Source organism: Lithobates pipiens, unplaced genomic scaffold, assembly GCF_037356315.1.
Source record: "Lithobates pipiens isolate NorthernLeopardFrog02 unplaced genomic scaffold, aLitPip1_a1.2 Scaffold_22, whole genome shotgun sequence".
NCBI lineage: Eukaryota > Metazoa > Chordata > Amphibia > Anura > Ranidae > Lithobates > Lithobates pipiens.
The window spans coordinates 19598900-19624452 of NW_027507784.1; the positions used below are offsets into that span (position 1 = coordinate 19598900).

Here is a 25553-nt window from a genome sequence, read left to right on the forward strand (position 1 = left end):
TGCACTACCAGGCGCCACTTCAGTCTATCTTCTTGGTGACTACTCAGCTGCACTCCTGGGTGACTACACTGTCAACAGCAGTCACTGAAGTCCAAGCAGAGTGACAGCCCTGGAGGTAAGCCCAGCCGTACCACTACCAGCTCCAGTCACCACCGTCATTCCCGCACCTTCACTTACAGGTACGCCCGACATCTGCACCACTGTCTTCCCTGCACACCTTGTCCTAGCAGGGCATCAAGATAGACATCTTGGACGACAATGACGTTAACTTAGCATCCCTCCTCATAGCAGTACACAACTTGCCCGAGAGCAGGTCATATACGTGGGGAGACATCTCCGTCATCCTGAAGGCCAGAGACCCTTGTCTTAATCACAAGCTCACTGTCACTGTCACAGAGTTTGTGCTAGCCTTGTGGAAAGTCAGAGATCTGCTATGCAGGGCAACCCCAACAGGAGGGAAGAATTGGACCCGCATCTGCATGCAGCAGTGGATCTAGGTCACAAGTACGCAGGGTGCTAATTCTATGACTGTCACTGCTAAGGCAGCAGCCAGACTCGGGGTGATCCGTTATCTCCCGCCTCTTAGTGTTTCTCTCCCAGGTACAAGACCTTGTCTAAATCCTTAAATTAGATGTGCCAGCAACAACGGATCTGCCCATGTGATACAAATTTCTCACGTACTAGAATGGCATGCCAATGTTCTTTCCATCAGAATCTCCCTCTTTCACATTAGGTAGTCATGGATGCCACAGTCTCCACAGGTCCTTGCGTCAATTTTTGGCCATCTTTGGCTTACAGGGCCATGGCCGTCAGAAATCCTCTTGATTCCCGGGTTCAGTTAGACCTTCTCTTTGTTCGAACTCTACCCCATTGTCGCAGCAGCTCAAGTCTGGTGCAGCAACTGGGCAGGACAAACAATGACGTTGCCACAGACAACCAAGCCACAGCCAATAGTACAAATAAAGCAGGCACAAGTCGCTGGCCATCATGGCCTTCCGGAGCAGACTGGTGCAACTATCCCCACAGCACCAATCTAATGTCTTCCATGGCTACATCCCAGGCAATGCAATACTCTGTCCGTTGCACCGCCTGTTTTAACGTTGCGTCATTCTTTTTGCAGGAACCTGGAACCAACCCGACCATGTCTCTTATCTCACATTGGTCATAGCTAACCTCGGATTCAAATAACACCTTCACGATGCTACCTACCTTATTAACATATCATTATCTAACAACACCCTGGCTTCTTATGTCCCAGTGAACTCAGTCACCGTCCCAGTTGTAAGCTGTTACGTAGTTGCCACCTCACACGCCATCAGACTTACTTCGTCTTGCACCTCAGGTTGTCCAAAACACAACAGTCTGGTCCGGGGTAGTGATGGCCGAACGGTTCGCCCGGCGGTCGTTTCGCGGCGAATTTCCGACTTTCGCCGTCCGCGGGTTCGAACGCCTTTTTCCGTCGTTCGCCCCGGCGGACTTACGTGTTTAATGTATACAAGAACTTTAACCTTTCGTGACACGTTTATCATGTGTTACAGGACAACCAATTGAGACATGACAGCTCATGGACACTTGGACATTCCCCCTAACCTATAAATACACCCGATCCGGTGGCCATTTTACATTCTTTCTTCTGTCACTGTAGGGAAAGGATCCTGTGTGGAGTAGGGACAGAGAAAACGCTAGCTATTTGGTACACAAAAGTTCTTTTCAGGACTGGTATAGGTGTTAGGTCAGCAGCCTGAGTTTCTTTTGTCAGTTTAGATAAAGGGACAGAGCGCTGTATGCTGCTATTTTAGGGACAGCTCAGCCAGATTAGTCTTTCTTCATCATCATCATCATCATCATCATTAGCTGTTACTATCAGGTCCACAAAAGAGCTGTTCCAGCTAATCGTTCCAGCCTACTCTTTTTTGCCAATTTGTATAGGGACAGGCAGGAAGCAGTGTGTCAGGCAGTGAGGATAATTTTAAAGACTTGCTGTTACTATTAGTTCCACAAAGGTTCTTTTCAGGACTGGTATCAGTGGTACGGTAATAGGCTTGTACACGTATAATATTCTTTCTTCCAAATATAGAAAGAATATTATACTTGACTGCTGCCCTTCTGCTGCAGTCTGCTAATCATTCACAACTCACTTGTTCCACAAAGCTCTTTATCAGGACTGGTAACTTGGTCTGTCTAGGGTGCTACGGTACATAGGCTTGGGTGCGGTACAGTCTGCTGTTCTGTAAGGACCGCTATCGGTCCACAATACATAGGGTTGCCGTGCACTACTGCTGACCGCTGCCCTATACTGCAGCAGTCCTTCATTGGTATAGGGACTGACGTACAGTCTGCTAATCACTAACACACAACCTGCTTGGTCCACAAAAGTTCTTATAAGGACTGGTAACTTGGTATAGGGTGCTACGGTACATAGGCCTGAGTGCGTTACAGTCTGCTGTTCTGTAAGGACCGCTATCGGTCCACAATACATAGGGTTGCCGTGCACTACTGCTGACCGCTGCCCTATACTGCAGCAGTCCTTCAGCGGTATAGGGACTGACGCACAGTCTGCTAAACACTAACACACAACCTGCTTGGTCCACAAAAGTTTTTATAAGGACTGGTAACTTGGTATAGGGTGCTACGGTACATAGGCCTGAGTGCAGTACAGTCTGCTGTTCTGTAAGGACCGCTATCGGTCCACAATACATAGGGTTGCCGTGCACTACTGCTGACCGCTGCCCTATACTGCAGCAGTCCTTCATTGGTATAGGGACTGACGTACAGTCTGCTAATCACTAACACACAACCTGCTTGGTCCACAAAAGTTCTTATAAGGACTGGTAACTTGGTATAGGGTGCTACGGTACATAGGCCTGAGTGCGTTACAGTCTGCTGTTCTGTAAGGACCGCTATCGGTCCACAATACATAGGGTTGACGTGCACCACTGCTGACCGCTGCCCTATACTGCAGCAGTCCTTCAGCGGTATAGGGACTGACGTACAGTCTGCTAAACACTAATACACAACCTGCTTGGTCCACAAAAGTTCTTATAAGGACTGGTAACTTGGTATAGGGTGCTACGGTACATAGGCTTGAGTGCGGTACAGTCTGCTGTTCTGTAAGGACCGCTATCGGTCCACAATAGATAGGGTTGACGTGCACCACTGCTGACCGCTGCCCTATACTGCAGCAGTCCTTCAGCGGTATAGGGACTGACGCACAGTCTGCTAAACACTAACACACAACCTGCTTGGTCCACAAAAGTTTTTATAAGGACTGGTAACTTGGTATAGGGTGCTACGGTACATAGGCCTGAGTGCGTTACAGTCTGCTGTTCTGTAAGGACCGCTATCGGTCCACAATACATAGGGTTGCCGTGCACTACTGCTGACCGCTGCCCTATACTGCAGCAGTCCTTCATTGGTATAGGGACTGACGTACAGTCTGCTAATCACTAACACACAACCTGCTTGGTCCACAAAAGTTCTTATAAGGACTGGTAACTTGGTATAGGGTGCTACGGTACATAGGCCTGAGTGCGTTACAGTCTGCTGTTCTGTAAGGACCGCTATCGGTCCACAATACATAGGGTTGACGTGCACCACTGCTGACCGCTGCCCTATACTGCAGCAGTCCTTCAGCGGTATAGGGACTGACGTACAGTCTGCTAAACACTAATACACAACCTGCTTGGTCCACAAAAGTTCTTATAAGGACTGGTAACTTGGTATAGGGTGCTACGGTACATAGGCTTGAGTGCGGTACAGTCTGCTGTTCTGTAAGGACCGCTATCGGTCCACAATAGATAGGGTTGACGTGCACCACTGCTGACCGCTGCCCTATACTGCAGCAGTCCTTCAGCGGTATAGGGACTGACGTACAGTCTGCTAAACACTAATACACAACCTGCTTGGTCCACAAAAGTTCTTATAAGGACTGGTAACTTGGTATAGGGTGCTACGGTACATAGGCTTGAGTGCGGTACAGTCTGCTGTTCTGTAAGGACCGCTATCGGTCCACAATAGATAGGGTTGACGTGCACCACTGCTGACCGCTGCCCTATACTGCAGCAGTCCTTCAGCGGTATAGGGACTGACGCACAGTCTGCTAAACACTAACACACAACCTGCTTGGTCCACAAAAGTTTTTATAAGGACTGGTAACTTGGTATAGGGTGCTACGGTACATAGGCCTGAGTGCGTTACAGTCTGCTGTTCTGTAAGGACCGCTATCGGTCCACAATACATAGGGTTGACGTGCACCACTGCTGACCGCTGCCCTATACTGCAGCAGTCCTTCAGCGGTATAGGGACTGACGTACAGTCTGCTAAACACTAATACACAACCTGCTTGGTCCACAAAAGTTCTTATAAGGACTGGTAACTTGGTATAGGGTGCTACGGTACATAGGCTTGAGTGCGGTACAGTCTGCTGTTCTGTAAGGACCGCTATCGGTCCACAATACATAGGGTTGCCGTGCACTACTGCTGACCGCTGCCCTATACTGCAGCAGTCCTTCATTGGTATAGGGACTGACGTACAGTCTGCTAATCACTAACACACAACCTGCTTGTTCCACAAAAGTTCTTATAAGGACTGGTAACTTGGTATAGGGTGCTACGGTACATAGGCTTGAGTGCGGTACAGTCTGCTGTTCTGTAAGGACCGCTATCGGTCCACAATAGATAGGGTTGACGTGCACCACTGCTGACCGCTGCCCTATACTGCAGCAGTCCTTCAGCGGTATAGGGACTGACGTACAGTCTGCTAAACACTAATACACAACCTGCTTGGTCCACAAAAGTTCTTATAAGGACTGGTAACTTGGTATAGGGTGCTACGGTACATAGGCTTGAGTGCGGTACAGTCTGCTGTTCTGTAAGGACCGCTATCGGTCCACAATAGATAGGGTTGACGTGCACCACTGCTGACCGCTGCCCTATACTGCAGCAGTCCTTCAGCGGTATAGGGACTGACGTACAGTCTGCTAAACACTAATACACAACCTGCTTGGTCCACAAAAGTTCTTATAAGGACTGGTAACTTGGTATAGGGTGCTACGGTACATAGGCTTGAGTGCGGTACAGTCTGCTGTTCTGTAAGGACCGCTATCGGTCCACAATACATAGGGTTGCCGTGCACTACTGCTGACCGCTGCCCTATACTGCAGCAGTCCTTCATTGGTATAGGGACTGACGTACAGTCTGCTAATCACTAACACACAACCTGCTTGTTCCACAAAAGTTCTTATAAGGACTGGTAACTTGGTATAGGGTGCTACGGTACATAGGCTTGAGTGCGGTACAGTCTGCTGTTCTGTAAGGACCGCTATCGGTCCACAATAGATAGGGTTGACGTGCACCACTGCTGACCGCTGCCCTATACTGCAGCAGTCCTTCAGCGGTATAGGGACTGACGTACAGTCTGCTAAACACTAATACACAACCTGCTTGGTCCACAAAAGTTCTTATAAGGACTGGTAACTTGGTATAGGGTGCTACGGTACATAGGCTTGAGTGCGGTACAGTCTGCTGTTCTGTAAGGACCGCTATCGGTCCACAATAGATAGGGTTGACGTGCACCACTGCTGACCGCTGCCCTATACTGCAGCAGTCCTTCAGCGGTATAGGGACTGACGTACAGTCTGCTAAACACTAATACACAACCTGCTTGGTCCACAAAAGTTCTTATAAGGACTGGTAACTTGGTATAGGGTGCTACGGTACATAGGCTTGAGTGCGGTACAGTCTGCTGTTCTGTAAGGACCGCTATAGGTCCACAATAGATAGGGTTGACGTGCACCACTGCTGACCGCTCACCTATACTGCAGCAGTCCTTCAGCGGTATAGGGACTAAGAGTTTTGTCACAGGGTCATTTAAAAAATGACATGCAGAGGAAGAGGCAGGCCCTTCCGCAGGGGTGGTAGGGGTAGGGCAGGAGCAACAGGCTTGAGCCAAAGTGGGAAGTTGCAGAAGGTGCGTTCAATTACTTTAAAGGATGCACCAGACTTGGTTGAGTGGCTCGCTCAGCCTTACTCTTCTGCACCCTCCTCATCCTCTCGATCTGCACCCTCTTCTTCACTCTCTGCTATGTGCACCCCCAAAGACACTACCACCAACAACACGACCACCACCACCACCACCACATACCTTCCGCTTGAGTCACTGGAATTATTTTCCGATCCATATCAAGAGGACATTTCTGATGCGCAGCCACTCTTGGTATTGGATCAGGAAGAGGAGGTAGCAACAAGCGCTACTCAGCAGTCTGACGCCAGTACCCAGATCAGCCCAAGGAGGAGGTTGGTCCCCGGTGTTGCTGCCTACTCTACTTATAGCGGTGGGGAAGGTGACGTTGATGATGACGTGTCTAGTGATGTCACGTGGGTGCCCACAAGAGAGGAAGAGGAGGGGAGTTCAGAGGGAGATATGGACCAGCAGATAGGGAGGAGAAGCAGCAATGACTTACATTGCACAGCAGGGACAAAGCAGACTGCAAATGTATCAGGAGCGAGTCATCGACCATGTACGGTCACATCTGGCGCTCCCAGGACACCGGCACATGGCTCCGCAGTGTGGGCTTTTTTTAACGTGTCCGCTGCTGACAATAGCGTTGCCATCTGCAATCTTTGCAGTCAACGCGTTAGTCGCGGTAAGCCCAATACTCACCTAGGGACGACCGCCTTAAGAAGGCACATGAGCAGCCATCACCGAGCCCAGTGGGAGCAACGGAACACACAAAGCCACACTGCAGGCTCTCACCGTCCAGCCTCGTCTTCTACTTCTCCTTCTCCTCTCTCCTCACAATTGTCCTCCACTCCACCTTCCATCACGCCAAGCTCACATTTTTCTGCAAAAAGGCAGGCTTCCGTGGGCCTAATGTTTGAGCGTAAAAAAATGATGACGCCGGATAACCCTCTTGCCCAACGGTTGGCGGCTGGCTTGTCAGAACTCATAGCCCGCCAACTACTGCCATATAAACTGGTGGACTCGGAGGCCTTTCGCAAATTTGTGGCCATTGGAACACCACAATGGAAGGTCCCAGGAAGGAAGTATTTCTCAGAGAAGGGCATCCCAGAGCTATATGGCCATGTTCAGCGGCAAGTGAATGTATCTCTGGCACACAGTGTCGGTGCCAAGATACATCTGACCACAGACACGTGGTCTAGCAAACACGGGCAGGGAAGGTATATCAGTTTTACTGCCCACTGGGTGAACCTTCTGACGGCCGTCAAGCATGTAACCCGTGGCACCCGTGTAGATTTGGTTTTACCGCCACGGATTGCATGCAGGCCTGACTCTTCTTCTCCTCCTCCTACTCCATCCTCCTCCCTCTCCTCCTCAGCTGCCTCCTCCTTTTCCGCTGCTAGCGTCTCTTCCACTGCACCGCCCAAGCTCCCCAGAACCTATTCCACATGCCAGGTGAGACGTTGCCATGCCGTGCTGCGTCTGTTGTGCCTGGAAGCAAAGAGCCACACTGGCCCGGCACTCCTTTCAGCTTTGCGTTCACAGGCAGATGAGTGGCTAACACCGCTCAATTTGACAGTTGGTAAAGTGGTGTGTGACAACGGTGCCAATCTGCTTAGCGCATTGAAACAGGGCAAAATCACGCACGTGCCGTGCATGGCACACGTCTTAAACTTGGTCGTGCAGCGATTCCTTGTCAAATACCCTGGGGTCCAGGACATCTTGCGGCAGGCAAGGAAAATCTCGGCCCATTTCAGAAGATCTTACACGGCCATGGCTCGCCTTGCTGACATTCAGCGGCGACACCATCTGCCGGTCAGACGTCTTATTTGCGATTGCCCGACGCGATGGAACTCAACCTTCTATATGCTTGATAGGCTGCTCCAGCAGAAACGTGCAGTTAACGTCTACCTGTATGAACTCTGCGAAAGAAACGGTTCTGGGGAGCTGGGTTTTTTTTCACCGCGCCAGTGGCTGCTCATGCGCGACACATGCAGACTTCTGCGGCCATTTGAGGAGATCACCAAACTGGTCAGTCGCAGCCATGGCGCCATCAGTGACATGGTACCTTATGCCTTCTTTCTGGAGCGTGCATTGCGTCGTGTCATTGATCAGGCTGTGGAGGAGCAGGAGCGGGAAGATGAGGAAGTCGCAATGCTGGATGAATTCCCAGGGGGGGCTACTCTATCTGAGACAAGTCAACAACAGGAGTCTGATGAGGAGTCAGAGGAGGATGGTGCCGGGGCGGATGAGCAGGAGCAAGAAGAGCATGCTTTAAACCTTTCTGGGATCCCTGTTGTGCGAGGATGGGGAGAGGAGAATGAAGAGGACGACATTATCCTGGATGATGAGCAGGAGCCAGGCCACCACACCGCTTCCACTTTAGTGCAAATGGGGGCCTTCATGCTCCAGTGTTTTAATAGGGACCCCCGTATAAAAAGCATGAGGGTCAAGGACCAGTACTGGGTGGCAACGTACTTAGACCCCCGGTACAAACACAAAATGGCGGAAATGTTACCGCCGTCGCAGAGGGCTGTCAGAATGCAGCACTTCCAGGCCTTGCTTCGAGAAATGCTGCATTCTGCTTTTGCGTGCGCTGGCAGAGGAGCAATTCCCACTCCCAGAGAAGGATTTGCGGGTACCAATCCAACAGCGCCTGCAAGAAGAGGCCGGTTTGAAGATGTGTTGGTGACTTCGGATATGAGGTCATTCTTTCAGCCGACCCATCGACAGGTGTCATCCGGATCCAGCATCAGGGAACGCCTAGACCGTCAGGTGTCCGACTACATTGGGTTAACGGCCGATGTGGACGCTCTGAGGAGTGATGAACCCCTAGACTACTGGGTGGGCAGGCTTGACCTCTGGCCAGAGCTTGCCCAATTTGCAATCGAACTGTTGGCTTGCCCCTCATCCAGTGTCCTGTCCGAAAGGACGTTCAGCGCAGCAGGGGGGATTGTGACCGATAAGCGTACTCGCCTAGCTCACCACAGTGTTAACTACCTCACATTTCTAAAAATGAATGAGGCATGGATCTCGGAGGAATTCAACACATGTGATCAGTAGACCATGTATATGTCTATAAACAATTTTTGGAATCAAGCACACAGACCTTCTTAATTCATTTGGCTCACTTCCCTGACCCAAAAAAGCACACCGTACTATATGCCCCTACCCTCCTCTTTGAAGAGGTTGAGCGGTGTCATATTTCTACTGGGGCTGCTTATTATGAGGGGTTCCCACCATCCCTGTGCTGTGCTGACTTCCTCCTGGGTGTTCTTATTATGAGGGGCTCCCACCATCCCTGTGCTGTGCTGACTTCCTCCTGGGGGTTCTTATTATGAGGGGATCACACCATCCCTGTGCTGTGCTGACTTCCTCCTGGGGCTGCTTACGGTGCTGCTGTCAGCGCTGTATGTCACGGAGCTGCTGTCAGCGCTGTATGTCACGGAGCTGCTGTCAGCGCTGTATGTCACGGAGCTGCTGTCAGCGCTGTATGTCACGGAGCTGCTGTCAGCGCTGTATGTCACGGAGCTGCTGTCAGCGCTGTATGTCACGGAGCTGCTGTCAGCGCTGTATGTCACGGAGCTGCTGTCAGCGCTGTATGTCACGGAGCTGCTGTCAGCGCTGTATGTCACGGAGCTGCTGTCAGCGCTGTATGTCACGGAGCTGCTGTCAGCGCTGTATGTCACGGAGCTGCTGTCAGCGCTGTATGTCACGGTGCTGATGTCAGTGCTCTGTATTACGGTGCTGCTGTCAGTGCTCTGTATCTCCTGCACCCTCTTGTTTGCCTACCCTGGTCCCTGACCTTCCCTCTCCTCCATTGCCTTCATTAGCTCCATAGTCCTGAATTGTCAGAACAATTTCCCAAATAAAAAAAAAATGCTTGTAGTTATCGATCCCAAATTCACCTCATACATGTATTATGCTATTGTCCAGGTGGTGGGACTACGTGCTACCCCCTAATAATTACCCCGTGGCCGCAAATTCGACCTAAAGGTTTGCGAAATTCGCCTCCCATTGAAGTCAATGGAGCCCGCGGCGAACGGTCGTTTTCGCGAACGTTTGTGTCCGTTCGCGTTTCGCGTTCGCGAAACGTCCCGTCGGAAGTTCGTCCATCACTAGTCCGGGGTTGATATCAAACTTTCCGAACTCTCAACGCCCGGCACCCTGCGTAAATTCTAGATCAGTTATTAGCTCATCTGTCCGATCCCTTGCAGGACAGCCCATTACTACCGTTCCCGATTAGCCCCCTAAGCAGCAACCAGTTAATTAGTCACGTCAGGATCCTTTTGAGCAACTTAGGCCTTGACCCCGGTTGTTTTCCTAGACAATCTTTAGCATTGGAGCAGCCTCAGCAGCCTCACGAAACGGGGTCCCAGACCACGTGATCAAAAAGGTGGGCAGATGGAAATCCACCTGCTTCGCTCGATACATCCCCAATCCACAAGTGGAGGTGTCACAAGCCTTCAGCAACCTTGCCCTGTAGTGTCTTATTGTACATAAATTAATAATTACCTCCCTAATCAAGTCTTTTGCGCTCTTCTCTTGGCATATCGCCCAGCAGACCAGGGCTCACTGCCCAGTTCACCAGGGCTTACCTTACAGCTGGCCAGGGCAAACTTCAGGTCTGTTTTATGTTGTTAGTCTTGTGACATGTTTATGTGTTCTTTCATATCTCTTAGAGCACAGGACTCCGACCATAAATAAAAAGGCCAGTATGGTGGTGTGTAATTATGGGAGGAGTCCGGTGGGTATTTAACCAGACCACCCACAACGGTCTGTGTCGGTTCCAGTGCGCGGTACCCACCCACCCATTTCCCGGTATTTTAATCAGAATGGCCTCTGATTTGGGATGAGGAAATCTGGACTTTTGGCAAGTATGTAAAGGGAGCTTCCAAATTCCGATAAGCCAACCACCCACAGACCCCGACAACCACAGCCCAGGGTTGTCAGGAAGAGGCCCTTGCCTCTGACCCAAAGCACCCAACCCATGTTGAGGGCTTGTGGCCTAACATGGTTCAGGAGGTTTGCTTATCCCCTTTAATAGCCGGGTGCCATAAATTGTAACTGCGAGCCATCTTAAATGGGATTTTACGTGTTCTTTTTTCTTGAGAAATTTCATTTTTGCTGCAGCATGTTTTATACATGCTACAGATGCGTCCTTTAACAGGCATACTAAGGGGACCCCCCCCCAGCACTATATGTCAACACATTTTTCATTTTTAATGTTGCACTTTAAGCATAATTAAAATCGCTGCTCCTAAAAAAAAACAATTGTTATATATATATATATAAAAAATAAATATACCTATACATGTTCCCCAGGGCAGTACCCAGACCCATATACCCTTGTGGGCCAATTGGCCAATTACTTGTATATAAGCCTTCAAAATGAGTGCTTAATTTTTCTTGTTCAGCTCCCATAGACTTCAATGGGTTTCACTGTTTGTGTTAGAACATTTCCCCTGTTCGGGGGTTCTGCTGCGAACCGGGGGGGGGGGGGGGGTGGTGTTTGGCACATCACTATTTACATATTTACAGCATAGATAACTGTTTAGCAAAAAAAGGTTCAACCTCTCATTCAAGTGGAAGTCTTGGAATAAACAGTCAGAACTTCAATGTGCAGTTCTTTGTAGCTTCTTTACTACCCCCATGTATACACACATCAATAATGTCCTTTTAAATGCAGTTATCCTTAAAATATGCTCTACAATTCTATGCAATGACAAGAAATGTGATCTTCAATACACCACGTGAATCCTCCACCAGTTCTATTAGCAACCCACCTTCATATGTGGACCTATATACCCATAAGTCTAAAGTGCTTTTGCCCTTTAAGTTGGGACCAACATAGGTAATGACTGTCTTCCCTTAAGGGATACGCCTTAAGGCTCCATGTACAATAGTGTTTCTTTTAACCACTTAAAGTGGGGTGCCCCTAAAAAAAGAAAAAAAAAAAATTAAAAGTCAGCAGCTACAAATACTGCAGCTGCTGAATTTTAATAATCGGACACTTACCTGTCCCAGGGTCCAGCGATGCGGGGGAATAAATCCCTCCCTCGTTCCCTGCTCTGCTCGCGGCGCTGCAATTTGTACTGTGAAGCCACAGCCGGGCACCTACCACCAAATTGCAGCATCATGTGTCACCTCCAAATTGCAGCAGCATGCGTCCCACCAAATTGCAGCAGCATGTGTCACCACTAAATTGCAGCAGAATACGTCCCACCAAGTTGCAGCAGCTTGCGTCCCACCAAGTTGCAGCAGCTTGCGTCCCACCAAGTTGCAGCAGCATGCGTCCCACCAAGTTGCAGCAGCATCTGTCACCATCAATTGCAACAGCATGCATCCCACCAAGTTGCAGCAGCAGCATGCGTCCCACTAAGTTGCAGCAGCTTGTGTCCCACCAAATTGCAGCAGCATGTGTCACCACCAAGTTGCAGCAGCATGCGTCCCACCAAATTGCAGCAGCATGCGTCCCACCAAGTTGCAGCAGCATGCGTCCCACCAAATTGCAGCAGCATGCGTCCCACCAAGTTGCAGCAGCATGCGTCCCACCAAATTGCAGCAGCATGTGTCACCATCAATTGCAGCGGCATGCGTCCCACCAAATTGCAGCAGCATGTGTCACCATCAATTGCAGCGGCATGCGTCCCACCAAGTTGCAGCAGCATGCGTCCCAACACCAAGTTGCAGAAGCATGTGTCCCAACAAGTTGCAGCAGCATGTGACCCCCTTACTTACCTTGCAGTGTGTTGTCCTCTTCAGCGATGTCTCCTGTAGAGAGGTCTGTCCTCTCATACTTCCTGGGGCCCAGGCGCCCCCTATGGCCAGGCCGCCCCTGGTTTTAGGAGTGTTTTAGGCTGGGCTGACACTTATGCGAATCCGATGCAGGTCCACACACACACACACACACACACACACACACACACACACACACACACTTTTCATATCAGGAGATTATGACTGGCTCTCTATGGAGTCGGTTCACACATCTCCGGATCGGCTCCGGTGCAAATTGCACAGAGGTCCTGTGCGTCTTCTGGTCCATTTCAGGTCCAAATTCAGCCAACAATTTGGGCTGAAATCGAAAACGGTGAATGGAGATGCACCGGACTCCTGTTGTGAGCCGATGCGTGTTCTAGTGTGATTCCAGCCTAAAAGCATTTAAGAGTGTTAGCATTTTATTAGCATTTTTGCAGTTCCTTAACCACTTTAAGACTGGGCCTCTTTTTTAGATGTGGTTTTTACAAGTTAAAAACATTTTTTTTTTTTTTTTAACTACTGAATTACTTGGAACCCCCAAACATTATACATTTTTTTTCTAACACCCTAGAGAATAAAATAGCGGTCATTGCAATACTTTCTGTCACACCTTATTTGCGCAGCGGTCCTACAAGCGCACTTTTTTAATTAAAAAATAATACAAGAGTAAAATTAGCCCATTTTTTTCGTGGAATGGCGACAAACTTTTACCCTTAAAAATCTCCATAGGCGACATTTAAAAAATTCTACAGGTTGCATGTTTTGAGTTACAGAGGAGGTCTAGGGCTAGAATTATTGCTCTCACTCTACCGATCACAGCGATACCTCACATGTGGTTTGAACACCGTTTTCATATGCGGGCGTTACTCACGTATGCGTTCGCTTCTGCACACGAGCTCGGCGGGACAGGGCACGTTTAACATTTTTAAATTTTTTTTTATTATTTATTTTACCTTTTATTTTTACACTGTTTAATATATATATATATATATATATATATATATATATATATATATATATATATATATATATATATATATATATATATTTTTTTAAACAGTGTAAAAATAAAAGGTAAAATAAATAATAAAAAAAAATTTAAAAATGTTAAACGTGCCCTGTCCCGCCGAGCTCGTGTGCAGAAGCGAACGCATACGTGAGTAACGCCCGCATATGAAAAATTAAATAAATACATATATCACAAAAGAGATCAAAGTGATAAAAAAGTGACTTGAAGTGATGATGCATCTATGTGCCAAAATAAATGTACTGTGACAAGTACTGTGCACTTGCACTTTCATATATGGACATTTGAAACTCCCATCTTTATTTAAATATGTATTTCTCTACTGCTTTTAAGCTTTACCTGTATTGATGTGATATATTATGAGACGATTGTCACAGTACATTTATTTTGGCACATAGATGCATCATCACTTCAAGTCACTTTTTTATCACTTCGATCTCTTTTGTGATATATGTATTTATTTAATTTTGCATTTTTTTTTTGGATGTTATACTATGCCTTCTAAATTTGTTTGAAGTTTAATTTTATATTCATTCAAGTTACAATATTATTGGTATTAATTAATTCCCATTGGGTAGCCTACTGTAGATATTTCCCTGTACAGGGCACCACTTACTCTACTTATCTTCTCTTTTTGTGGGTTCAGACATGTCCCTCAGTGGGTGCAGCAGTACGCTAGTTTACAACCTTCTGTTTTGGCACAGGAACATTTCTCCATACCGCAAGGACCTATTAAATATGAGATCTGGGGTCATTTTGAAAAAAATGTCCCTTTAAGACGTATGGGTGAAAGTGATGTTTTGGGCCATCTTCCCCTCACTCGTCTCCATACCCAGCCACGGACAGGTCTCGATCGCCTCCGCCGCTACGGACGGCTGCGGTAAGCGGCGGAGGACATTGGATCGTGCCGGGTGGGCCCCTCGCACCACCGATAAAAGTGATCTTGTAAAAGTGATCTTGCGGCGAATCTGCCGCAGAGACCACTTTTATTGTGTTTAGCCGACCGCTGGCTGCTGCCATAACATCGATATCCACCATCAAAGTACATCAGCGAGCGGAGGTCGGCAAGTGGTTAAAAAAAAAACAAAAAACAAACAAACAAACAAAAAAAAACGCTATTAGTAGTGTTTAACAGCGCTCTGTAGCATTTAGGAGCGTTTCTGCGGGTAAAACGCTCCAAAAAAACTACAAAAACGATATATTTTTTTTGTTCCTAGACGCTGAAGCTTAACCACTTAACAACCGACCCATAGCCGAATGAAGGCTACAGGGCGGTTGTTTAACTCTGGGAGGCGGTCATATGACGTCCTCCCAGAATTCCTCTCTCGCACGCCCCCTGGGGCGCGCACTCGAGAGCATCCGTGACCTGGACCCGGCGCATCACGGATCACGGTAAACGGCCGCTCATCGCGGCCGTTTAACACATGATCGCTCAGTAAAATGACGGAGTGATCACTTGTAAACAAACCGGCTTCATAACTTCCTCCCTCCCCCTCTCTGTACCGATCGGGCTGCATCTGCAGTGCCCACATCGCTGCTCACCAAAATTTAACCCCTCAATTCCCTGCCAATACTCTGCAATTCCCAGCAATACTCTGCAATGCCAGCTAATACTCTGCCATTCCCAGCAATACTCTGCAATGCCAGCTAATACTCTGCAATACCCAGCAATACCCGCCAATACTCTGAAGTACCCGCCAATACTCTGAAGTACCCGCCAATACTCTACAGTACCCGCCAATACTCTACAGTACCCGCCAATACTCTACAGTACCCGCCAATACTCTGCAATACCCTGCCAATACCCAGCCATACTCGGAGATACCCAGCCATACTCGGAGATACCCAGCCATACTCAGTAAAACCCAGCCATACTCGGTGATACCCTGCAATACTCGGTGATACCCTGCAATACCCAGCCATAGACATCCCCCCCCTCCCGCCGCCCTCCGGTGCTTCTACCGACTCGCCAATACGATCAAAGCCAGAATCTTTTTATTTTTTTATTTCAGGCTTCCCAGCTTAGAGGTGAGATGGGGGGTCTTATTGACCCCATGTCTCACTGTAAAGAGGACCTGTCATGCCATATTCCTATTACAGGGGATGTTTACATTCCTTGTAATAGGAATAAAAGTGATCAAAAAATTTATATTTGGGGGAAAAAAATGTCAAACTAAACTAAATAAAGTAAAATGAACAATCATAAAAAATTTTTTTTTAAAGTGCCCCGGTCCCCATGTGCTCGCATGCAGAAGCGAACGCATACGGTGTTCAAACCACACATGTGAGGTATCGCTGCGAACGTTAGAGCGAGAGCAATAATTCTAGCCCTAGACCTCCTCTGTAACTCAAAACATATAACCAGTAAAAAAAAAAATTAATGCGTCGCCTATGGGGATTTTTAAGTAGCGACGTTTGGCGCCATTCCACAAGCGTGTGCAATTTTGAAGAGTGACATATTAGGTATCTGTTTACTGGGCGTAACTTCATCTTTCACATTATGTAAAAATTGGGCTAACTTTACTGTGTTTTTTTTTTTTTTTTTTAAGCACAAAACTTTTTTTTTTCCAAAAAAAAGCATTTGAAAAATTGCTGTGCAAATACCGTGCGAGATAAAAAGTTGCAACGACCACCATTATATTCTCCAGGGTGTTTGCTAAAAAAACATATATAATGTTTTGGGATTCTATGTAATTTTCTAGCAAATAAATGATGATTTTTACATGTAGGAGAGAAATGTCAGAATTGTCCTGGGTGCTCCAGAACGCCTGTCGGCGCTCCCTGCATGTTAGGCCTCTGTATGTGGCCACGCTGTGTAAAAGTCTCACACATGTGGAATCGCCGTACTCAGGAGTAATAGCAGAATGTGTTTTGGGGTGTAATTTGTGGTATGCATATGCTGTGTGTGAGAAATAAACTAATAATATGACAATTTTGTGAAAAAAAAAAAAAAGTAAAACAAAATCTTGATTTTGCAAAGAATTGTGGGAAAAAATGACAACTTCAAAAAACTCATTATGCCTCTTACTAAATACCTTGGAATGTCTTCTTTCCAAAAAGGGGTCATTTGGGGGGTATTTGTACTTTTCTGGCATGTTAGGGTCTCAAGAATTGAAATAGGCCGTCAGTACTTCAGGTGTGATCAATTTTCAGATATTGGCACCATAGCTTGTGGACTCTATAACTTTCACAAAGACCAAATAATATCCACCAATTTGTACTTATTTTTACCAAAGATATGTAGTAGTATAAATTTTGGACAAAATTTCTGAAGAAAAAATTACTAATCTGCTAAATTTTATAACAGAAACAAAGAAAAATTCATTTTTTTTACAGAATTTTTGGTCTTTTTTCTTTTATAGCACAAAAAATAAAAAAAACAGCAGTGATTAAATACCACCAAAAGAAAGCTCTATTTGTGTGAAAAAAAGGACAAAAATTTCATATAGGTCCAGTGTTGCATGACTGAGTAATTGTCATTCAAAATGTGAGAGCACCGAAAGCTGAAAATTGGTCTGGTTATTAAGGGTGTTTAAGGGCCCAGTGGTCAAGTGGTTAATAATAGAGCTTGCAGTCAGTAGTGTTAGGAGATAGTGCGTGCTGTCTGCGTGCTCTGTACCCAGTACATACCGCTATAATATAGGGCAGGCCCCTACTTTCAAACATCCAACTTACAAACATCTCCTACTTGCAAACGCAAGGAGACAGCAGCAAGTGAGATGAAAAAAGACGGACGACAAAACAAATTATACAGGGGTGATAACCCTTCCCTATGTTTTCCAAAAAGCTTAAAAATAGTTTTTTTGACTGGAGCTACACTTTAAAAATGTACCAGTTGAAAATTACAAACAGATTCAACTTAACACAACAAACCTACACAGTCCCTGTCTTGTTTGCACCGCCTGTATACTGCTGTTCTGAGTATATAGGGCCCGGGGGCCACACGCATTTTCTTTTTTTAATATGGGTACAGGGTTCCCCTTAATATGCGTACAAGACCCAAATAGGCTGGTAATGGGCAGAGGGGGCTACCCATGCCATTTTTCTCAATGATTTTCAACCATATTGCAGGAACCAGATATACCGTATATACTCGAGTATAGGCCGACCCGAGTATAAGCCGAGGCCCCCAATTTACCCCCAAAAAACTGGGAAACCTATTGACTCGTGTATAAGCCGAGGGTGAGATATGCCTGTCCATCCCTGTGTGTGTGTCCATCCATCCATCCATCCCTGTGTGTGTGTCCATCCATCCATCCATCCCTGTGTGTGTGTGTGTCCATCCATCCATCCATCCCTGTGTGTGTGTGTGTGTCCATCCATCCATCCATCCCTGTGTGTGTGTCCGTCCATCCATCCATCCATCCATCCCTGTGTGTGTGTCCATCCATGTGTGTGTGTGTGTGTGTGTGTGTGTGTGTGTGTGTGTGTGTGTGTGTGTGTGTGTGTGTGTGTGGCCTTGTGTGTCCAGCCTACCTGTGTCCCCAGCCTCCGTCCGGTCCCGAGCCTCCGTCCGGTCCCGTCCGGTCCGGTCCCGTCCCGTCCCGAGACTCCGTCCGGTCCGGTCCCGTCCCGTCCCGAGACTCCGTCCGGTCCCGTCCCGTCCCGTCCCGAGCCGAGCCAAGCCGAGCCGAGCCTCCGTCCGGTCCCGTCCCAGGATCACCGCTCTTCGTCGGCGCCCATTTTCCTGTTCAAATGCCGCGCCTCCCTGTCTGTGATAGGCGGAACACAATTTCCCAGCAGTCTGTGTTCCGCCTATCACGGCCATCCTTTCATCCTCGTCCGTAGTACGAGGATGAGCGGATGTCCGTGATAGGCGGAACACAGGCTGCTGGGAAATTCAGTGTTCCGCCTATCACAGGCGAAGGCGGAGCCGGAGGCGCGGCTTTTGAATTAGAATAGAATGGCCGCTGTCTGTCTGCTCGACACGCTGATCGAGCAGGCAGACAGCGATGACTCGAGTATAAGCCGAGGGGGGCACTTTCAGCCTCAAAAAAGAGGCTGAAAATCTCGGCTTATACTCGAGTATATACGGTAACATTAAAACCGCAAGCAGTTTTAAATGGTGTTATTTCCGTTTTAATGTCATTTTGTGCAGGGACTGTTCTAAACACGGGAAACACGTGGCACTTCACAGGCATACTACAGACACCCCCCAGGCACCATATTTAAAGGAATATTTCACCTTTTTTTTTTCACTTTAATCGTCATTAAAATCAGTGCTCCCGCCAAAACGGCCGTTTTTAAAACTTTTTTTTGCAGTGACCCATGTCCCCTGAGGCAGGAGGCAGGTCCCCAAACCCTTTTTAGGACACTATCTTGCATATTAGCGTTAAAATTAGCACTTTCCATTTCGAACGTTCGAGTCCCATAGACTTCAATGGGGTTCTAACGTTCGTACCGAACGCGGGGGTCGTTCGCAAGTTCTGGTGCAAACCGAACCGGGGGGTGTTCGGCTCATCCCTAGTATACATAGTGAACTGACCACAATAATCTGAAAGTTGTTGTCAAAGATTAAAGTACATATATTACAAAGAATAGAGGGACCTCTCCTGTACTTACCAAGCTGAGTGTATATCTCTCCGGTCTCATCCTTATTCATTTTGCCACATCCCCGGTTATCGACCAGCGTAATGGTTTTGGTGAGCTCATATGAACTTCTTTTCAGTGTCTTTCCCCCGGCACTGCTCCCAGCTGAAGCAGTATCGGCGTAGGTTATGTATCGACCATCATCTATAACGTACTTACAGGAGTTGATGAAGGAGGATTTTCCATGACCGGCAAAACCAAATAGCTGCAGGAGGACCCGGTTGTAGCCCTGATTACCAAGTTTACAGTTATCAAGGCTGAAATTCTGGATATAGTTTCTCATACTATCACTATCCATAGCTGATCTACAGGGATCTCCTCCGTCTTATCTTTATACTCTCCAACACACCAACTGCCCAAGAAGAGGGAAGTTCTGCTTATATAATGCAGAAAATGAAAGTGAAAGGATGTTGGTAGCTGATGATTAAAATTGCTTCCTCTGCTTGTTTACATGGCACACATACCTCCCAACGTTTGAACTTGAGAATAAAGGACAGTTTAGGGAGTGTTGTTGAAAATTTTATGAAGATGTATTTTAATGTATTGTCTCCCAGTGTTAGCATTCCTGCAGCCCGCTCTAAAGAGCTGACTGGGGCAGACTGATGCTGGTTGAGATCCATTAGGTAGTGGAAAACTTCCTGGGATTGGAGAGATGTCTTTTCAGAGCGGGGGGGTATGTCCACCAGCGAAAGGGCCCCTGTGCATCGCACAGACGATTGTCTGAGGGGATATGTTTGCTCTGCAAGGATCGGTTATGGGTGGATGTGCGCTCATTGTCTGCTGTTTCTGATCAGCACATGTCAAGATTTGCAGCTTGCATCTGCTAGTAGCCTTCCATCTACAAGGAAGGGTATCATAATCCAGGTATGCATTGTTCTCTGGAACAATGTATATTAAGGATTCCTATCAGCAGAATTGTAGTTGCCATTCATTGGTTATTATAAATTCATTTATTCTGTGTCATGTCTTTATTTCATGGTTTCGTGGTTAGTAAGGTTGAACAAAGACACCAGTCCATCCAGTTCAACCTGAATGAATGTCTACCCCTATCCCTGTACATTGCACACTCACGTTGGTCCCTACCCTCAAGAAGCCCACAATCCAAGGTCCCCATTCATATACTAGGGCCAAGTTTGGACAGAAGCCAATTAACCTACCTGCATGTCTTTGGAGTGTTGGAGGAAACCGAGTACCCGGAGGAGACCCACGCAGGCACAGGGAGAACACGCAAACTTCAGGCAGGTAGTGTCGTGGGTTGGGATTCGAAGCAGCGACCCTTTTTACTGCTAGGTGAGAGTGCTCATCACTACACCACTGTGCTGTCCTTATATAGTCATTCACATCCTGTGTTGTTTATTTTCCTGTGAGGTCACAAACTGTGTAGGAGGGGTTTAGCTGTTAGAGGCAAACCCTCCAGGGTGTGGCTTCCTGTTTATTTGTAAATAAAAGAGCCAGGCTCACTGCTCCCAGGGGGAGTGATTCTGATGGAGCTGAGAATGTAAGAAGGATGGTCATGTCTGTTTATTTGGATGAGTGGGTTGATAGGTAAGGTATTATATAATTAAGACAAATGTGTTTATAATTAGAGACAGGAGATATGGCTGTGTGCATAGCATACAGCCAAATTTCCCGGACAGGAGGCAGCAACCTGCAGTGCGCTACGTGCACCATGGCCAAAAGTGTGTGTGGCCAAGTTGTTAATAGTGAGAGTGGCTTAAGGGACATCGGTGAACAAAACCCAGGCTTTCTTGTACCCATAAAATATGCTTTGACACATATGAACTCCAGTATAATCACATTGGCTTCAACTGCCTGCCTGACAAAGGTGCGCTAGTGTGGGCACCCAGGGCACATGGAATTTTGTTCGAAAGTTGTTGGCTCCAACTTGCATACACACGGTCACACAAATGTTGGCCAACAATTACGAACGTAGTGACGTACTAGATGTACTACGTGGTTTTTCAGCTCTTTTGTGCCACCCTTTGGGCTTCTTCTGCTAATTTCGTGTTAGCAGAAGTTTCATGATTGTTGATTCACGCTTTTCTTTTTGCATTATTATTATTATTATTGATATCGCTTGACTTTGTTTGCAATAACTTCATCAGTATCACCAGCAAAGCAGCTTCATCATTATCCTATTAAAGAAGAAGAGAATTGTGCGCTGCATTTGGAGATTTCCTAATTTGCCACATCACAAGTGTAAATTCTCCATTACGAATGCTAGTTTACAAGACTGGCCGCTTCTATGCATGCGTGGACTTTTGTGTGACGGACTTGTGTACACATGCGATTGGAAAGTCTGACAAAAATTTGAGAACCTGCTAGCCAACATTTGTTGGCGGAAAAGCCGACAACAAATGTCTGATGGAGCGTACACACAGTCGGACTTTCCGCCAACAGGCTCACATCCAACATTTGTTGTCGGAAAATCCGATCGTGTGTACGGGGCATAAGACCGAATTTTAATGGTTCAGTGTCAGGCAAAATGGTCGGCCTGTTCACTTCATTAAAATCTGGCCCTCTTTGAAGAAAGTTTGGACACCCCTGCATTAGACCCACTCAGAATAGAGGCACAGAGAAACACACAGGGATTTTTTCAGAACAACAAGGCTCCATTCACACTGAAGCTCAAAAAAGCTTTTTCTGGAAGCCAGACTGCTGGCAGAAAACGCTGGTTGAAAAACTCGCTTTTAACAGCGTTTTGTACTAGCGTTTATGAGCGTTTATTAGTGTTAGCGTTTATGGGCGTTTTCAATAAAAATACACAGCGGACACTCCTAAAATCACACAGTACATTCCAAACTCCCACAATGCATTGAAAAAATAGAATGCCGAACACTAATTAACGCGCGTTTATGAGCGTTTATAAGCTTTGATGAGCGTTTATCAGCGTTTGTCGTTTTTTGGCGGTGAAAAACGGCACTTTGAACGCGAATTTCTGGCGTTCAGAAAAAAGCCCATAAACTCCACTGCTCATTAAAGCTGAAAAACGTCCATGTGTGCATGGACACATAGGCTAACATAGAGTGGAGTTTATGGGCTTTTACAAAAAATGCCCAAACTCCAATAAACTGCAGTTTATCAGCTCCAGTGTGCATGGAGCCCAAAAAGGTAGGAATCTGAAACAACGTTTGATATAATCCTTGCAATGTACATCGATCACCCAGAGGGGAATGTTTTTTTCTCAACAAAAGTTTGCTTTTGGGCCATTCAGAAAGTGCCGCACGCTTCGGCCATCACGCAGTAGGGAACCAATTTCCCTTAGGGCCAGTTCACACCATAGAAACGTAGTCCGGATGCGTTCCAGATACTTTTCTGCATGCGTGTTTTTGATGCAGTTCAGTGCTTCCCCCCTCCCCCTCTTTTTTTCTTAACCTTAAATAAGGACATGTGTGTTCCAGTGCGTTCAGGTGTGTCTAGTGCGTTTGTGATGTGTTTTACAGTGTTCCCGTGTGATAGCAGCCCAGTTTAAGTAATATGGCTTAACTTAAACAAGATGGAGATTGTAAGGTTTTTTACTTGCAAGGAGTAGAGCACTTCAGATAACGCCTCAAACCCCCCCCCCCCCCCCCCTTCTTTTCCTGTAAATGCAGATGCCACAGATTGCTGTTTGTCAGACAGATAAGAGAGTTATCTGCTCACAGTAATTGCGAAACTTAGTGAACTTTTTTGATAATGAAAGCAAGCAATATATTTAGTAAACCGCAAAATGCTGTGTGCAAAACTAGTCAGTTTTAGTTAATTAAGTTAATATCTTAATCGTTGGTTAAAAAAACCAGGAGTCTCTGCCTGGTTACGTAATTGTCATACAAAAGCTGTTATAGATACAGTATTTGTGGTCAGAGTCTTCACTTGGAAATGTGATACCCTAACTACCAAGGCCTGAGGTGTGCCTTGGCCTAGCTGGTCAGTACACCTGAAAGAGAGGGCATAACCTGAATGTATGAATATGAAGAAAAGTACGATGTGTATGAGAAAATGTGAAATTTGGGGGAAACTGGTGGGAGGGAACCCTGAACACGAGCCGATGTAGAATCAGGAGGGATATGTACCCCTCAGACTCCTCCCACAAATGCAGGCTAGCCTACGGCCAGCCTTCTTACTTGTGGACAAAAGCTGTTATAGATACAGTATTTGTGGTCAGAGTCTTCACTTGGAAAGGCGATACCCTAACTACCAAGGCCTGAGATGTGCCTTGGCCTAGTTGGTCAGTACACTTGAAAGAGAGGGCAAAAAGACACGAAAGTAGGTGTGATGAAAAGCTACATGAAAGATGGGTAACAAACTGTCTAACAGGGTAGAGCACGCCCAGATGGCTTCAGTACCCGGATCTGGTGTAACAGCTATGACAGGATAAACACCAACATCCCATGAATTGATACTATGGAGGGACCCCCTGCTTGAAACCTGCAACTGCCCAGAACCCAGATGAATATCCCGTAATTGATCGGATTAAGCCCGATTTCCAAGAAAACCCACACCTGGGAACCAACTGCTTGTGCCTGAGGACACGTGAGGGGAAAGGAGCAAGGGCTGACCCGAGGATACCATGTGAAATATTGTCAGAGAGTAACTAACTACAGTATATCCCGTGAGCAGCAGGCAGCGGGGCACTTGCGGGAAGGGGCGGGCACTTGCGGAAAGGGGCGTAAGTTACACCCCCCTCCCCCCTGAAAGGTGCCGATTGTGGCACCGGAGGGGGGGAGGGTTTCGATGAGCGGAAGGTCCACTTTAGGGTGGACCTCCGCTTTAACGTTTCGGTCTGGAGTGCTGGATATCTGATGGATATGTTTGATGGTGTTGGCGGATAAGGCCAATGTGCTGTGGCAATAAGCACTGTTTAAACATGGAGAACCTTACCCGACACCCAGAACCTGGTCCCACCCTATATAACTTGAGTCGAGCTTCTACTTTTGACCTGACCACCAAGTTGAGTCCTGAAAAAAGGAAGGAGGGCCGGACACCATTCTGGGGAATAAGTGTCAAGGCATGATTCAGCATACCCAACGTGACTGAGCCCCCCTATTTGAAACAGGCTGGGGGCCAGACAACAGATGACTGGTCTGATGTACCTGAGCAATACTCCGGGCAACATCGTAACCAAGAGATTGCGCCAAGAATGCAACCCAGAATGAGATGACGTTTGGCCCGAACCTACCACTTTATGGGCCGTCAAGGGGACATTGGCCCAGCACCCATCATGAGAGAGACTATAGATCCATGGGCTGTAACCAGGGTCTCCATCTAACAGGACATGTCCTAAATGAATTAACCGCTGACCCTCTACAGGTACCCAAGACCCAAAGGAGTGCTAGGCAAGGTTTGGAAGCACGGACAGCTTCCGACCCAAAGGTGTCCGACCCAGTGGAGCAATGACCTCCGCACCATCGACTTATTCCATCAGACCTGCCCATTGATAACAGTTTGGATGTCACTACACCCCCTTCCACCCCCCCTCCCCAACTGTGCAAGTGCTGCATGACAAATCCACAGATAAGTACCTTGACAAAACATGTTTCCAGAGGAAATAGAGCAGCCAAAATGTGACAAACGATATTGGAAACTTGTCACTGGGCACCCTGGGGGCCCCAACCCCCTACCTTCAGAATGAAGGTAAAGAACCAGACCATATACCCCTAGGAAATTACCGCCTCCAGTAACTTGATTGGCAACGAAAGCATGACATTCTGCTGACGCCAAGATACTATGACCACAGAATCTGACGAGATAATGATGAGGCCCGCATGCAAGCCTGGCAAATGTGGTAAGTGAGCCTGAGTAACCTGCAGCGCAGAGATGGGTAGTAAAACTGAAACACTCAGTGCTAGTGTACCCACAGACCATGTGGGTAGTCGTACAGGTGTAATGAAGTGAACATGCATCATATGCAGGGCTCGAGTCCCGCGGGAACGTGTGGGAACGGCGCTCCATGCATTTTTTTCACAGCAGGAACGCCGTTCCCTTTGCAGGACTAGAGCCGAATGAAATGTATGCAGAATAGCGCAGGAAGCGCCGGTCTGTAATAAGTTCTCTCTCATGTCACTCAGCGCTGTTCGCTCCTCTGCGGCCCCTCCTCTCTTCTCGTCTATCCCCATTGGCTTGTGACATCATCTGGGATAGACGAGAAGAGAGGAGGGGTCGCCGGGGAGCGAGCAGAGCTGCGTGATATGAGAGAGAACTTATTACATCTCATTCGGCTCGGGCGGATCTAGTCCT

At 47.3% G+C, this 25553-nt stretch overlaps 1 protein-coding gene across 1 annotated transcript in view; it reads right to left on the reverse strand.

Annotated features, from left to right (window-relative positions):
• LOC143923374 (uncharacterized) overlaps positions 1 to 19706 on the reverse strand; it is a 79457-nt gene extending 59751 nt beyond the window's left edge. The window contains exon 1 of the mRNA XM_077447001.1: positions 19311 to 19706. Coding sequence (XP_077303127.1) covers positions 19311 to 19635 — 325 coding nt within the window. The 5' untranslated portion in view covers positions 19636 to 19706. The remainder of the gene's footprint in view (positions 1 to 19310) is intronic.
• Positions 19707 to 25553: the final 5847 nt, after the last annotated feature.